This window comes from Oncorhynchus kisutch, unplaced genomic scaffold, assembly GCF_002021735.2.
Source record: "Oncorhynchus kisutch isolate 150728-3 unplaced genomic scaffold, Okis_V2 scaffold1053, whole genome shotgun sequence".
Lineage (NCBI taxonomy): Eukaryota > Metazoa > Chordata > Actinopteri > Salmoniformes > Salmonidae > Oncorhynchus > Oncorhynchus kisutch.
In genome coordinates, this window is record NW_022262998.1 from 58,934 (window position 1) to 75,162 (window position 16,229).

General features: G+C 41.2%; 1 protein-coding gene across 3 annotated transcripts; it reads left to right on the forward strand.

Annotated features, from left to right (window-relative positions):
- The first annotated feature begins 1,651 nt into the window (after positions 1-1,651).
- On the forward strand, positions 1,652-13,288 carry LOC109877123 (zinc finger protein 2-like). 3 transcript variants are annotated; one of them, XM_031817525.1, is made up of 6 exons: positions 1,656-2,135; positions 3,128-3,354; positions 4,422-4,670; positions 8,859-8,981; positions 9,600-9,686; positions 12,548-13,288. In XM_031817525.1, coding segments are annotated over exons 1-6 (900 nt in total). In that variant the 5' UTR covers positions 1,656-1,923; the 3' UTR covers positions 12,550-13,288. The 3 variants fall into 3 exon arrangements, with proteins under 3 accessions (XP_031673384.1, XP_031673385.1, XP_020325034.2); XM_020469445.2 differs by having other exon boundaries at positions 1,660-2,135; positions 12,545-13,288; XM_031817524.1 differs by having other exon boundaries at positions 1,652-2,135; positions 9,600-13,288.
- Positions 13,289-16,229: the final 2,941 nt, after the last annotated feature.

Below are 16,229 nucleotides of genomic sequence, written 5' to 3' on the forward strand. Positions count from 1 at the left end.
TTAATTTGATTGAAGATATAGAACAGAACATTCGTTCCAATTCATCCCAAAGGTGTTCGATGGGGTTAAGGTCAGGGCAATGTGCGGGCCAGTCAAGTTCTTCCACACTGATCTCAACAAACCAGTTCTGTATGGATCTTGCTTTGTGCGCGGGTACATTGTCATGCTGAAACAGGAAAGGGCCTTCCCCAAAACTGTTGCCACAGAGTTGGAAGCACAGAATCATCTAGAATGTCATCGTATGCTCTAGCGTTAAGATTTTCTTTCACTGGAACTACTTGAAATGAATTCTTTCTCACCCTTGGTAGTTACTAACTCTTGTGATAGTGGCAGTTTGGAACTCTGTAGTGAGTTGTCATGTCTGAATGTTGATATTTAACCCTAACCCAGTAACTCGGTAGTGAGTTGTCATGTCTAAATGTTGATATTTAACCCGAACCCAGTAACTCGGTAGTGAGTTGTCATGTCTAAATGTTGATATTTAACCCTAACCCAGTAATAACCATAGTAAGCGAGCGGTTTAGCCAGCCTGTAATAACCCAGTAACTCGGTAGTGAGTTGTCATGTCTAAATGTTGATATTTAACCCTAACCCAGTAACTCGGTAGTGAGTTGTCATGTCTGAATGTTGATATTTAACCCTAACCCAGTAACTCGGTAATCAGTTGTCATGTCTGAATGTTGATATTTAACCCTAACCCAGTAACTCGGTAGTGAGTTGCCATGTCTAAATGTTGATATTAGCATGCTAACTCCACGGTCTTAAGTAATACTGTTACATATACCTGTTTGACAGACTAAATTATAGGCTATTATCCATAGATTCTGTCAGCCTTTTCCTTCAGTCACCATTAGAGTTGAATATTTTCCCTGGATTTTACAAATGTGCCATCCTGAGTGGGGCAGCGGTCTAAGACACTGCATCTCAGTGCTAGAGGCATCACTACAGACCCTGGTTTGATTCCAGGCTGTATCACAACCGGCTGTGATTGGGAGTCCCATAGGGCAGAGCACAATTGGCCCAGTGTCATTCGGATTAGGGTTTTCCCAGGGTAGGCCGTCATTGTACTTGTAGTTCTTTATGATAGCCACATTAGCATTTCATTTTTGAGCAGGTTGAGAGCCTCAAATTCCTTGGTGTCCACATCACCAACAAACTAACATGGTCCAAGCACACCAAGACAGTCGTGAAGCATGCATGAAAAAACCTATTCCCCCTATTGTATCATTGCCTGTTATGGCAACTGCTCGGCCACCGACAGCAAGGCACTACAGAGGGTAGTGCGAACGGCCCAGTACATCACTGGGGCCAAGCTTCCTGGACATAATTATATCTACAGCTGAGAAGTTTTTGGGCCTCCAAGACTTCACAGACTACTGTCGCCAGAAAATGTTTCGCCAGAAAATGTTTCATTACCCTTACTGGATCTGCACCGCGACTGCTGAATGTAATTATTGCTTATCAGTTGCCATGTACAAAGTATCAAAATACTAAAATACAACTTAAACCGGACTCTAAAATAATTTAATTTAAAAGTGAATTGTATTTTTTTGATCACGGAAACAATAAAAAAATATGGACAAATAAATAAATAATGAAATGTTAATTATATACAGGCGCCCGTGTAATCATCTGCCAGAGAGTAGCCCCAACCGTCCCGAGCCCCAAGTAATACATTTGGGCCAGATAAACTCTCACCGGATTCGGCCCGAGCTCAATCCCCGCATCCTCGGGCCACATGATGTCGGCCGAGTCTGACTCAGCCGAGTGCCTCAATCCCCGCATCCTCGGGCCACATGATGTCGGCCGAGTCTGACTCTCAGCGGAGAGCCCCGACACACAGCCGGAATCCGCCCAGATCCACTGTGCTAGCTGGGGTGGGACAACATTCCACAGGCCACAATCGACAGCTTGATCAACACTATGCAAAGGAGAAGTGTCCCAGAGAAGGAGGAGGAGCAGCAGGAGAGGGCGGGAGCAGCAGCAGCAGCTACCCCCTTCTCATGTAATGGGGTAGGGCCAACCCAAGGATCCCGAAATGCACGGACGGTGTTAGTGGGGGAACCGGAAGTTCCCCACAGGCACGCACCATTCTTCAGAATAAAAAAAAGCGCCAGAACTGTGCAGTTAAGAAGGTAACTTTTGTGCCTGTTTCATTTTATTACTACAGGTACGTAATAGCACGTTTAAAAGTTCTAATGTCGAAAGAACATGTCATTCCATGCTAGGTAACAAATCTATTAAATTATTATCACGTTTGGTAAAGGTTTGATGTGTTATTTTTGTGTCAAACCGAGTGGAGAACGTGGTGACGTTAAACTATTTTACAAGTCACGTAACTAGAGACGTTGGGTTTGTCTTAGTGGATGTACATATTCTGCTCAGGTTAATTTGAATAAAGAATCCATTTATTTGAGATTTCAGAACTGCATGTTATCGGTTTTGTGTAAAATTCACACGCTGTGAAAATGGCGGCGCCTTTTCGGACTGGGTCAACGGACTAAAGTGCAGACAATGTTACGGTTGCGCAACTGTTTTGAAGCTGAATGTAATGATTGTTGGTTTTCTACATGTGTACTAATATTCAGACACATGCAGTTGTTTCTATCTTTATCTATACATTTGAGTATGGTGTGAACGGAAATACTGCTGGTTTTTGATTGAAACAACGAAGACGCGGTTCTTCAGGAAAATAATACATAGTGCTGCCTGAAACAAACTAACCCTGTTCTTCATGGTTTTGGAGTCATGTTATGTGAATTTAGGAAATCTATATATTAAGTGATCTTACGTTGTGTGTCCTTTGTGTCTAATATTAATGCATCAATGTTTTCTTGTCAATCCTTACCTACCTGATCTATTGAAATGAAATCAGTTCATGACTTGGACAAGAGTTCACCTCCAGATTTCTACTGTTTGAGCTCATGTTCCTCTTATAGAATATTAGCTTAACAGTGTTGTGGAGCTCCTGCACCTAAATATAAACAGCACTGGCACCTATTTCAGTCCAAGTCAAGCACTGAACTAGATAATTGAACAAGAAGAAATATAATATATTTTTAGAGAATAAAGAGGGTGCCAGAACTGGCAAGACAATAATGTTTGTCTGTTTCTCTACTACTATGAGGCTAGTAACATCAACAGTGAGGACAAACCCAGCCCTCCTCTCTCCTTCTGCACTGAGTCCAAACCTACAGTCAATGGGTCCTGATTGTGACAGTGGAGCCCAGTTTGCACTGCAGGGTCCAGAGATGGCATCAGTGAAGCTGGAAGACTGCAGTCAAACACTGGAGCTGAATGTCAACATTAAAGATGAAGAAGAGGAGGAGAAGATTGGAACATCTGTTTCTTATGGTAAGAGCAGGTTCTAAGTTTGTTTCATCCCAACTTCCCACTGTGCAGGAAAAGTTGCAGTAGAACTGTTTCATGATGAACTGTTTCAATGAGAAGGTAGAAGTGCCCATTATTTATTTTCTAACTATAGAATTAGAATAATCATTCTATTTCCATGATTCCAAAAGTTCACCTTGGTGTTTTGATCTAAATTGCAACATTTGGTTAATAATAAGCCCTATTATTTTTGCCCATATCGTGGCAGTGTGTAAATTACCTCAAATGAGTGCAGGAAATTGTTTTAGGTTGAAGTTGAATTGAACAGTATAAAACAATCTGAATTGAGAAAGACCCATTGAATTCATTTAGAATATAAGTGTTGCCACCCTGGGGTCACACACTACTCATAAAGCAAATGTAGAACTTTTATTAATCAAAAACATAAAATACCGTCAAAAATGTGAAAAATTGTATGATATTTTGGCCACATCGCCCAGCCCTGTCAGAGCAAAAACCAAGCCATGAGGTCGAAGGAATTGTCCGTAGATCTCCATGGAAGGAACAATTCACAAGCTGGTAAAATGGCGGCTCCCACTCTGTCTGCTTCAACGGACTTCAGTGCAGACAGTGTGGGTGCAGCAGAGACCATTTTAAGGTCACTACTGTTTTGAAGCTAAATGTAATGATTATCAGTTTCTACATGTGTAGAATATTGACACATTCAGTCTGTCTTATGTATTTCTATATGGAAATACAATTGTTTTTTGATTGGAATAATACCGTGAAGAAGGTTAAGGAAAATAGTACATAGTGCTGCCAAAAACAAACTGTAACCTTGTACTAAATGGTTTTTGAGTCTTGTATGCATTTATCTACTACAGGTTAAGTTTTAGCTCAAATATATTATGAAGCTCCTGCACCTAAATATAAACAGTACCAGCACACAAAATGAGTATCGGCAACTATTTCAGTCCAAGTCAAGCACTGAATTAGATAATTGACCAAGAAAAAATTGAATATATTTAATAGTGAATAAAGAATGTGCCAGGACTTTGAAGACACAACTTTTGTGTCTGTTTCTCCTCTAGTACTTGCTGACTATGGTATGAGGTCGGTAACATCAACAGTGAGGACAAACGCAGGCCTCCTCTCTCCTTCCACACTGACTCCAAACCTACAGTCACAGGGTCCTGATTGTGACAGTGGAGCCCAGTTTGCACTGCAGGAATCAGAGATGACATCAGTGAAGCTGAAAGACTGCAGTCAAACACTGGAGCTGAATGTCAACATTAAAGATGAAGAAGAGGAGGAGAAGATTGGGACATCTGTTTCTCATGGTAAGAGCAGGTTCTAACTAAGTTTGTTTTTCATTCCAACTTCCCACTGTGTATGAAAAGTTGCAGTAGAACTGTTTCATGATGAACTGTTTCAATGAGAAGGTAGATGATATTTCATGCTACTGACACTTGCATGGTTTGACACCAGTATTTCCAGCATTTGTTTTATTAACTGGTCTGTCTGGAGTGATCAGAGTAGACTGATGAAATGAAGTAGACAAACTGCCAGTGTTTTAAAGTTCTATTAAATGAGTGTGTAGTTTCTAACCCTTGTGATAGTGAGTGGAGGATAATATTGCTTCCACTAGATGTCAACAGTATTTATACATAGTTTCAGGCTTGTTTTTTGAAAAACAAACGAGTAATGGTTGTTTATCCATGGGGAGCACTAAGAGAAAATTAGTCTCTTTGCCCGCGTGAACGAGGGTGCGCTCTTCGTAATTTTCCTTTTCTATTGAACATACTAGACGCCGTATGAAGTATTATCGTTTATTTAAATATTAGAGTAACTGAGAATTAATTAGTCTAGTTACATCCCTTCCTGGTAAAGTCCTAATGGCAGGGGATTTTAATTGCTCCTGATCTGGATCGCTCCTCTGGTTTAGACACTTCCCACTAACAGAGTAGAAAGAAATGACAGCTTTTCATTAAGGACATTAATCTATGTGAACCTTGGAGGATTCAGAACCCGAGTAAAAGGGAGTATTCCATTTTCTCATACAGACTACTTTTTAGTTTCTTGCTCATTGCTTCCCAATGTAGCAGGAAGTGGATATGATAGTATTGTTCTGAGTGACCGTTCCCCGGTGTCATTATTCTACAGGGATACAAAACTAGTAAAAGGATCCTCCTAGATGGCATTTGCATCCCAGATGGTTACAGGACCCAAACTTCTTACATTATGTTGGAGTGCATATAGATGTTTATTTTACATTGAACACTGACCAAACGTCATGGAGTACCAGATGGGAGGCTTTCAAAGCACATACTAGTTATGTGAAATATCACAACAAGATACATATCTAGCAAGATATGTGAAATATTACAGTATTTGTTTGAAAAGTAGGAAAGAATAGCTCCACCTATAACAGTAATGCTAGTTAGTGAAGCCTGAGACCAACGTTACAGTATGGACAGTCCAAAATAGTTGTAGATGATCCACAACACAGGGTTTTTTGCTAGTAGCTACCAAGTAACAAAGTGGCCCTCCCACATAGCGTTAACATAGTATACCATGATACGGTTACAAACCAATAAAAGTATCAAAGATCAGAAATGAACAGCATCCATGAGGAAAAGATGCCATTGTATATGTGCCACGTTACCCAAAGTTCCTTTGCATGTGAGTGTCAATCATATTAGTCCAAGGATATGATTTGAAAGGCCTCCATCATTCTTAAATGGAAGAAGTTTGGAACCACCAAGACTTTTTAGGAAGCTGGACTCCCGGCCAAACTGAGACCTCAGTGGAGAAGGGCCTTGGTCAGGACCAAGAAGCCGATGCTCACTCTGACAAAGCTCCAGAGCTCCTCTGTGGCGAATGGAGAACCTTCCAGAAGGACAACTATCTCTGCAGCACTCCGCTAATCATGCCTTTATGGTAGACTGCCCAGATGGAAGCCACTCTTCAGTAAAAGGCTCATGACAACCTGCTTGGAGTTTGCCAAAAGACACCGAAAGGACTCCGATCATGAGAAACAAGATTCTCTGGTCTGATAAAACCAAGATTGAACTCTTTGGCCTTAATGTCAAGCATCGCGCCTGGAGGAAACCTGGCACCATCCCTACAGTGAAGCATGGTGGTGGCAGCAGCATGCTGTGGGGATGTTTTTCAGCGGCAGGGACTGGGAGACTAGTTGGGAAGTACAACAAAGTACAGATAGATCCTTTATGAAAACCTGCTCCAGAACACTCAGGACCTCACAATGGGGGTGACGGTTCACCTTCCAACTACCCTAAACACAAAGCTAAGACACCACAGGAGTGTCTTCGGGACAAGTCTCTGAATGTCCTTGAGTGGCCCTGCCAGAGCCCAGACTTGAACCCAATCAAATATCTCTGGAGAGATATGAAAATAGCTGTGCGGCGACACGTCTACAGAGAGGAATGCGAGAACCTCCCCAAAACAGGTATGCCAAGCTTGAAGCGTCATACCCAAGAAGACTCAAGGCTGTAATCACTGCCAACGGTGCTTCATCAAAGTATGGAGTAAAGTAAAGGTTCTGACTATTTATGTAAATGTGATATTTCGTATCGGGGGGAAAATGGAAATGGTTCCAATCATTTTCCAGTGATTTTTAGAAACAATAAAAGTAAGGGCTGCGTTTCGTGTAAGCTTACCCTGGCGTGACGTTTTGATAACCATGGAAATGTATCTCGGACTAGGTGACTTACCAATATATTAGTCTCTATTTCCTCTCAGATGATAAAACTCTAATAAGCATCATTGTAGACATTAGGGGTCGACCGGTTAATCGGAATGGCCGAATAATTAGGGCCGATTTCAAGTTTTCATAACAATCGGAAATCGGTATTTTTGGGTGCCGATATTTTAATTATTTTTAAATTAAATTTGTTTAATTAAAAAAAATATATATATTTTTTTTAATAATTGTATTAAAATAATTTTGTTATTTATTTAAAAAAACATTTTTTACACCTTTATTTAATCTTTATTGAACTAGGCAAATCAGTTAAGAACACATTCTTATTTTCAATGACTGCCTAGGAACGGTGGGTTAACTGCCTCGTTCAGGGGCAGAAAGACAGATTTTCACCTTGTCAGCTCGGGGGATCCAAATTTGCAACCTTACAGTTAACTCGTCCAACGCAATAACGACCTGCCTCTCTCTCGTTGCACTCCACAAGGAGACTGCCTGTTACGCGAAAGCAGTAAGCCAAGGTAAGTTGCTAGCTAGCATTAAACTTATCTTATAAAAAAACAATCAATCATAATCACTAGTTAACTACACATGGTTGATGATATTACTAGATATTATCTAGCGTGTCCTGTGTTGCATATAATCTGACTGAGCATACACGTATCTAAGTATCTGACTGAGCGGTGGTAGTCAGAAGCAGGTGCGTAAACATGAATTCAAACAGTACTTTCGTGCGTTTTGCCAGTAGCTCTTCGTTGTGCGTCAAGCATTGCGCTGTTTATGACTTCAAACCTATCAACCCCCGAGATGATGCTGGTGTAACCGAAGTGAAATGACTGGCTAGTTAGCGCGCTAATAGCGTTTCAAACTTCACTCGCTCTGTGCCTTGGGGTGGTTGTTTTCCTTGCTCTGCATAATAACAAAAGAACTCATTCCATGCTAGGTAACAAACCCATTGTTATTTTTGTGTCAAACCAAGTGAACGTGAAACTATTTTAAAAGTCACACAGATACAAACTTTAGGTTTGTCTGAATGCATGTACATAATTTCTTCATGGTAATTTTAATAAATTAATTTTTTTGAGATTTTTGAGTTCATTTGGCATGTTATTGGTTTGTGTGAAATCCGTGGGCTGGTAACAGGGCGTGCCCACTGTCTGTGTCAACGGACTGCAGTGCGGATGCAGAGAGACAATTTCACGATGGCACTACAGTTTTGAAGCTGAATGTAATGATTATCATGTGTAGTAAAATTCAGACAGTTGTTTCCATATTTATCTGTAAATGTTTCTATGGTGTGAACGGGAAATACTATTGTTTTTTGATGTGGTTATACAGTGGAGACAAGGTTATTCAGGAAAATAGTGCATAGTGCTGCCTAAAACATACTGCAACCTTGTACTAAATCGTTTTTGTCATTTGTGAATTTAGGACATCTACTTTTGATTAAGTTCACTTACGTTTGTGTAGCCTAATTTTAAAGTGTGTCCTTTCTAATGTGAATTAATTAATGTTTTGTTGTCAATGCTTAGCTACCAGATCTATTGAAATGAGATCAGTGCTTGACTTGGACAGTTCACCTCAAATGTCTACTGTTTGAGCTCATGTTCCTCTTATAGAATATTAGCTCAACAGTATTGTGAAGCTATTGAACCTAAATATAAACAGTACCTGCACCTATTTCAGTCCAAGTCGAGCACTGAATTAGATAATTGAACAAGAAGAAATATAATATATTTTTAGAGAAGAAAGTCTTGACAGTTCCGTCAATTTCTAACTTTTTGTCTGTCTCTCATTGTTACTACAGGACGACTAGAATTAAGTCTAGGAACATCTGTGAAGCTGGAAGACTGCAGTCAAACACTGGAGCTGAATGGTGACATTAAAGATGAAGAAGAGGAGGAGAAGATTGGGGAACCTGTTTCTCATGGTAAGAGCAGGTTCTCTCTGACTAAGTTGGTGTTTCATTCCAACTTCCCACTGTGCATGAAAAGGTACAGTAGAACTGTTTCATGATGAACTGTTTCAATGAGAAGGTAGATGGTATTTCGTGCTACTCAGACTTGCATGGTTTGACACCAGTATTGTCTGCATTTTGTTTTATTTACTGGGCTATCTGAGAGTAGACTAAAGAAGTGAAGTAGACAATCTGCCAGTGTTTTAAAGTTCTATGAAATGAGTCTGTAGTTACTAACCCTTGTGATAGTGATTGAAGGATGACACGCCCCCTTTTTAGCTTTCAACTCTTACCCACTTTTATAATTGTTTCATTCCCCTTTTGTGTTGTACAGCCTACTGATATTAATACATATGTCACCCCTTTGGGCCTGGTTCCTCTCTATGTTTCTTCCAAGGTTCCTGCTCTTTCTGGAGTTTTTCCTGGCCACTGTGCTTCTACATCTACATTGCTTGCTCTTTGGGAATTATAGGCCGGGTTTCTATAAAGCACTTTGTGACAACTGATGATGTAAAAAGGGCTTCATAGTATACATTTGATTGACATGTATATCACTCCAGCTGACTGGTTCTTCTGATGTTGTTCACACAGGAGACCATGTTGAGACATTCTCTACATCCAGAGAGCAACAGCAGCAGGAAGGTCACAGAGCTAAGAGGTCTCACCACTGCCCACATTGTGAGGAGATTTTCCCATTTCTATCAAAGCTAAAAATACACATAAAGATACACACAGGAGAGAATCTGTATCCCTGCTCTGACTGTGGGAAAAGATGCACAACATCAGGGGCTCTGACAGTTCATCAGAGAGCACACACAGGAGAGAAGCCTTACTCCTGCTCTGACTGCGGGAAGAGTTTCTCTCAATTGGCTTTCTTAAAAATACATCAACGTATACATACAGGAGAGAAGCCTTACTCCTGCTCTGACTGTGGGGTGAGTTTCTCTCGACTCGATGCCTTACAAACACACCAACGTATACATACGGGAGAGAAGCCTTACTCCTGCTCTGACTGTGGAAAGATGTTCTCTCAACTGGGCCACTTGAAAAGACATAAACATACACATACAGGAGTGAAGCCTTATTCCTGCTCTGACTGTGTAAAATGCTTCATAACATCAACTGAGCTAAAACTTCATCAGAGAACACACACAGGAGAGAAGCCTTACTCCTGCTCTGACTGCGGGAAGACTTTCTCTCAATTGGCTTTCTTAAAAATACATGAACGTATACATACAGGAGTGAAGCCTTACTCCTGCTTTGACTGTGGAAATATTTTCTCTCAACTGGCCCACTTGAAAAGACATGAACATATACATACAGGAGTGAAGCCGTACTCCTGCTCTGGCTGTGTCAAATGCTTCATAACATCAACTGAACTAAAAGTTCACCAGAGAACACACACAGGAGAGAAGCCTTACTCCTGCTCTGACTGCGGGAAGAGTTTCTCTCGAATAGGTCTCTTAAAAACACATGAACGTATACATAGAGGAGAGAAGCTGAGCTGAAAGGTCAAGAGGGAACCTTACTTTTGCTCTTAATGTGGCAAGAGTAACTCAAGTGATAGTCACCAAGTAAAATACTACTTGAGGAAAAGTATTTGGTTGTAAATATACTTAATTATCAAAAGTAAAAGTATGCATAATTTCCAATTCCTTAAATTACCCCTAAGGGATGGGTGTCCCTAAACTGGGACGGTTGTAGCTAAGGTGTGCTAGTCTGACTAGATTGACGTTGTATACAACAGCCATCTTTCCGGGACATAGACATATCTTATATGTGCAGAAAGCTTAAATTATTGTTTATCTATCTGCAGTGTCCAATTAACAGTAGCTAATACAGTAAAAAAATACCATGCTATTGTTTGAAGAGACACAACAACAAACTTATCGCGCAAATTATTTGATACATTCACCTCTGAAGGTAAATAATGTACTTTCAATAATGTACTTTTCATCAGAGTCATCTTGCTCTGATTTGTCATCCTGAGGGTCCCACAGATAAAATGTAGCGTAGTTTCGTCTAATAAAATAAATTTTTATGTTCAAATGTAGGAACTGGTTCTGGACACCAATTTGGCGTTTAAAAAGAAAAATGTACACCTTTATTTAACTAGGCAAGTCAGTTAAAAACACATTCTTATTTTCAATGATGGCTGAGGAATGGTGGGTTAACTGCCTCATTCATTCAGGGGCAGAATGACAGATTTTCACCTTGTCAGCTCGGGAGATTCAATCTTGCAACCTTACAGTTAACTAGTCCAATGCTCTAACCACCTGCCTCTCATTGCACTCCACGAGGAGGCTGCCTGTTGCGCAAATGAAGTAAGCCAAGGTAAGTTGCTAGCTAGCATTACACTTCTCTTATAAAAAAACAATCATAATCAATCAACTACACATGGTTGATATTACTAGCTTATCTAGCTTGTCCTGCGTTGCATATAATCGATGCGGTGCGTATCGTTGCTCCAATGTGTACCTAACCATGAACATCAATGCCTTTCTTAAAATCAATACACAGAAGTATATTTTTAAACCTGCATATTTAGCTCAAAGAAATCCAGGTTAGCAGGCGATATTAACCAGGTGAAATTGTGTCACTTCTCTCACGTTCATTGCACGCAGAGTCAGTGTATATGCAACAGTTTGGGCCGCCTAATTTGCCAGAATTTTACGTAATTATGACAAAACATTGAAGGCTGTGCAAATGTAACAGGAATATTTAGACTAATGGATCTCACCCCTTAGATAAAATAGGAACGGTTCTGTATTTCCCTGAAAGAATAAACCTCTTGTTTTCGAGATGATAGTTTCCGGATTCGATCATATTAATGACCCAAGGCTCGTATTTCTGTGTGTTATTATGTTAGAACTAAGTCTATGATTTGATAGAGCAGTCTGACTGCGCGGTGGTAGGCAGCAGCAGGCTCGTAATCATTCATTCAAACAGCACTTTTGTGTGTTTTGCCAGCAGCTCTTCGTTGTGCATCAAGCATTGCGCTGTTTATGACTTCAAGCCTATCAACTCCCAAGAGGAGGCTGGTGTAACCGATGTGAAATGGCTAGCTAGATAGCGGGTGCGCGCTAATAGCATTTCAAACGTCACTCGCTCTGAGACTTGGAGTGGTTGTTCCCCTTGCTCTGCATGGCAAACGCTGCTTCGAGGGTGGCTGTTGTCGTTGTGTTCCTGGTTCGAGCCCAGGGAGGAGCGAGGAGAGGGATGGAAGGTATACTGTTACACTGGCAATACTAAAATGCCTATAAGAACATCCAATAGTCAAAGGTTAATGAGTTATGTAGTTATGATTATTTAAATCATTTTTACTTATGTACTTTACACCACTGCCTGCATCCATGCCGTGTGTCAGCATTGCAGGCTGGTGGTGTGATGGTTGGGGTGTGTTTTCAGGGAACACATTGGGCCCCTTGATAAAAGTTGAACAATGTTTGAATGCCACATGATATCTAAACATCATTGTCAATCAGGTGCATCCCTTCATGTCAGCAGTGTATCTATCTGCAAATGGATTCTTTCAGCAGGATTATGCCCCAAGACTTGTCCAGGAATGGTTCCAAGAACATTACAGAGAATTCAGCTTACTGTGAGAGGAGATGGAACGAGTTATTCAGAGTAGATCCACTCCCAGCCAACTTGACACAATTGTGGGAAGCATTGGAGTCAACATGGGCCAGCATCCCTGTGGAACGTTCTCAACACCTTGGACAGTCCATGCCCCGACTATTGAGGCTGTTCTGAGGACAAAAGGAGGTATAACTCAATATTAGGAAGGTTCTCCTGATGTTTTGTACTCTGTCTATATCAGAAAAGATGGTGTGATGATCAGTTTTTTGCATTAGTTTGGGTAGATTATTTTATATTACTAAACAACTTTGTTTAATGATAAACAGGCTATGAATCGACTACTTGTGTTTATTCAATTGTATTTTAATACTAGATTCATTATTTGAGTCATTGATGATGAATGTATTTGAATAACTGTGTGTTTGTGAATTGATCTGGCAGCAGGTAGCCTAGTGGTTAAGTGTTGGGCCAGTAACTGAAAGGTCACTGGTTTGAATCCCGAGCCGACTCGGTGAAAAATATGTAATTGTGCCCTTGAGCAAGGCAATTGACCCTTATTTGTCCTGTATATTGCTCTGGATAAGAACATCTGCTAATTGACAAAGCGATGAAAAATGTTTGTACATGAATTTATGGGCAGCTGCTTTTCTTTTGTGTATAATTAAATGAAATAAAAGTGAAAAACTGTATATACAATACACAACATTACCACTTTGTTTACCCTGGCAGAGGGACAGGCCTATTGTAAGTCAGCATGATATTTTAGTGTATTGACGACAAATCTAATTAATTTGCTAAATAAATCATTTTATTTAATACTTTCAATACCATGTTAAGATAATGAAATGCATTCTGGGATTCATTGTGCAAATACTCTCCAAAGTTTTGTTGTTTCTGTGATCCTTTTAAGCAACAGTTGAGCAGCTATCAAGAGACAACGGGCGCAAAACAATTTGAGAGAATGTCGAGAATAGAAAATTACGGATTTAAAAATCAGCAATGTATCAACACAAAAGTGAAGCCCAAAAGAGCAAGGATCAAAAATGAGAAAGCAAAGGAGGTTTCAAAATGTGTTAAATTAGATTCAAATGCAGTTCGATTCAAATGCAGTTCAAGTGCAGCCATTGCTAGCACAAGAAATGTAGCAGGACCAGAAGAGGATGTAGGTTTATCATCACCAGCAGCAGCTTTTAGCGGGTCAAGTGAGCCAAGGCCGAGCTGTTCCATCATACCAGAAGAAGCAACTTTGACAGAGGAAAGTTGACAGGTTGTCAGGTATCGGTGGATACAACCCTGAGCACAAGCCAGGCCTGACAAGCTATCCCCGGGCGGGGAGGAAGAGGAGCAGGGCGAGGCTAGAATTGTGGCGGCTGAGGAAACTTTTTGCCTATCCAACTGACAGGGGGGTATTATACAACAAATGTCGATGCAAAAGTTAAACGGCACGTTATTGCATTAGGCTCGTGTAAACCTACTGGCCCATTCTCAAGAGATGATGAAAGGCGGTGTTTTTCCGAGTCGTATCACACCACTACAACCAAGGCTGTAATCAAATGACCACGTACATGGCTATGTTATTTGGCCAAGGTAGATTGCACGTATTGTGAGCCTTGCTGGCTGTTCGGAGATCAGAGAGCCCCTTTCTTCTCTGATGCGTGGGTGAATGGAGTGAGAGATTGCCGCCATCTAACACCCAAAATAGCATGTCATGAGACATCCCAGATTCACATGGGTGCCTGTTTGGTATATGAGCAATGGAAGCTCAATGGCACTATTGACGCAGAAAGAGAGAGGCGTGCGTAACGCAGCAAATTTCTGGCGACAGGTGTTGGAGCGCATAGTTAATGTAACTCTCACACTTGCATCGTGTAATTTAGCGTTCAGCTGGAAGCACTGTGAAAAGCTGGGGCAGGCCAACAGTGGAAATTTTCTCAGTATAATTGAACTGCTGTCATTTTAGGAGCCAGTTCTGAAAGAACTTTTAGAACGCCCTGCAGGATCCGTTAACTATCTCAGTCCTCAAATCCAAAACGAGCTGATTTATATTTTAGCCGAGCGAGTGAAGTGTGACATTCAGGCAGAGATGCAGGAAGCCCCATTCTTTTCTATTAGTATGGACACCACACCGGATGTATCCAAAGTAGACCAGTTAAGCCAAGTTTATCGCTAGGTGAGAGTGATAAGGGATGCAAATAATGTGGCCACAGATCTGACCGTCAGAGTTGTTTTGGGGATTTCTGGAGACTTCAACATAAAAACCTTCGTCAGCAAAGAGGATAAAGGGCTGGATATTTCAAAATGTCGTGGTCAGGGGTATGATGGAGCTGCTAACATGAGCGAGGTCTATTCAGGTGTGCAGGCCAGAATATCCGAAAAGGAGCAGCTTGCTGTTTATGTGCATTGGGCAGCGCATAATCTTAACCTGGCTCTCAACGACTCTATCAAAAATGTGCCAGAGATTAAACAGTTTAAACAGTATGATACTGTTGAACTGTTATACACCTTCTTCGGGTATAGCATAAAGAGATGGTCAATGTTGAGTGGTATATTTGATTTTGCATCAGAAATTGTAACTCCAAAACGACTGTGTCCCACCCGCTGGTCATCTAGATAGGAGTCCCTTGCCGCCCTGAGACACAGATATGTGGACGTAATGAAGGACCTCACCAACATTGTGCTTTTAAGTGACAAGAAGGACGAGATGGATGATGCAGCAGCACTTAAATGTTAGTCGTTCTGCAGACTGAGGTTTTAGAAAGTGTGAACGTCGTCTCCAAAATGCTACAGGCCAAAGATGCAGACCTGCACAGGGCAGTTAGACTACTCAAGGACATTGTAGAGGTCCTGTCCGGATTCCGACATGATTTTGAGAAGGCCAAAGTCACTGAAAGACCCTTGCCGACAAATGGGGTGCTCAGAAGGCATTTGAAGACACTCGGAGAAGGAAGGCAAGGAAGGCGAGGCATCATTTTGATGAGCTATGTGAGGACGAGCGACTGATGGGGAGAGTAGTTTTAGAGTCAACGTCTTTAATGCAAACCTTGACATCGTTATTTACCAGCTGTCAAACAGATTTAAAAGCCTGCGGGCAACACTGAGTCTGTTTGACTCCATCCATCCCACGACCCTGTCCAACGCAGATGATGATGCGCTCTACGAGACAACAAAGCCGGATGGCTGAACATTACAGAAAATATATATCAGCAAGCTTGGGGCGGCAGGTCGCCTTGGCCCTCATGGTTCCCCACTGTTAGATCTAAACTCAGCAGAAAAAGAAAGTCCGCTCACTGTCAACTGAGTTTATTTTCAGCAAACTTAACGTGTAAATAATTGTATGAACATAAGATTCAACAGCTGAAACAAGTTCCGCAGACATGTGACTAACAGAAATTGAATAATGTGTCCCTGAACAAAGGGGGGTCAAAATCAAAAGTAACAGTCAGTATCTGGTGTGGCCACCAGCTGTACCTGTCCCGCAGGTGTGATGTTCGGATGTACCGATTCTGTGCAGGTGTTGTTACACGTGGTCTGTCACTGCGAGGACGATCAGATGTTCATCTTGTCTCCCTGTGGCGCCGTCTTAGGCGTCTCACAGTACGGATATTGCAATTTATTGACCTGGCCGCATCGGCAGTCCTC

Excerpts from the sequence above, each read along its gene's own strand:
- LOC109877123 (XM_031817524.1), top strand. The coding sequence starts at position 1,924 with ATGCAAAGGAGAAGTGTCCCAGAGAAGGAGGAGGAGCAGCAGGAGAGG. Across the intron at positions 3,355-4,421 it reads TGGAACATCTGTTTCTTATG|TACTTGCTGACTATGGTATG; the intron begins GTAAGAGCAGGT and ends TTTCTCCTCTAG. Across the intron at positions 4,671-8,858 it reads TGGGACATCTGTTTCTCATG|GACGACTAGAATTAAGTCTA; the intron begins GTAAGAGCAGGT and ends TTGTTACTACAG.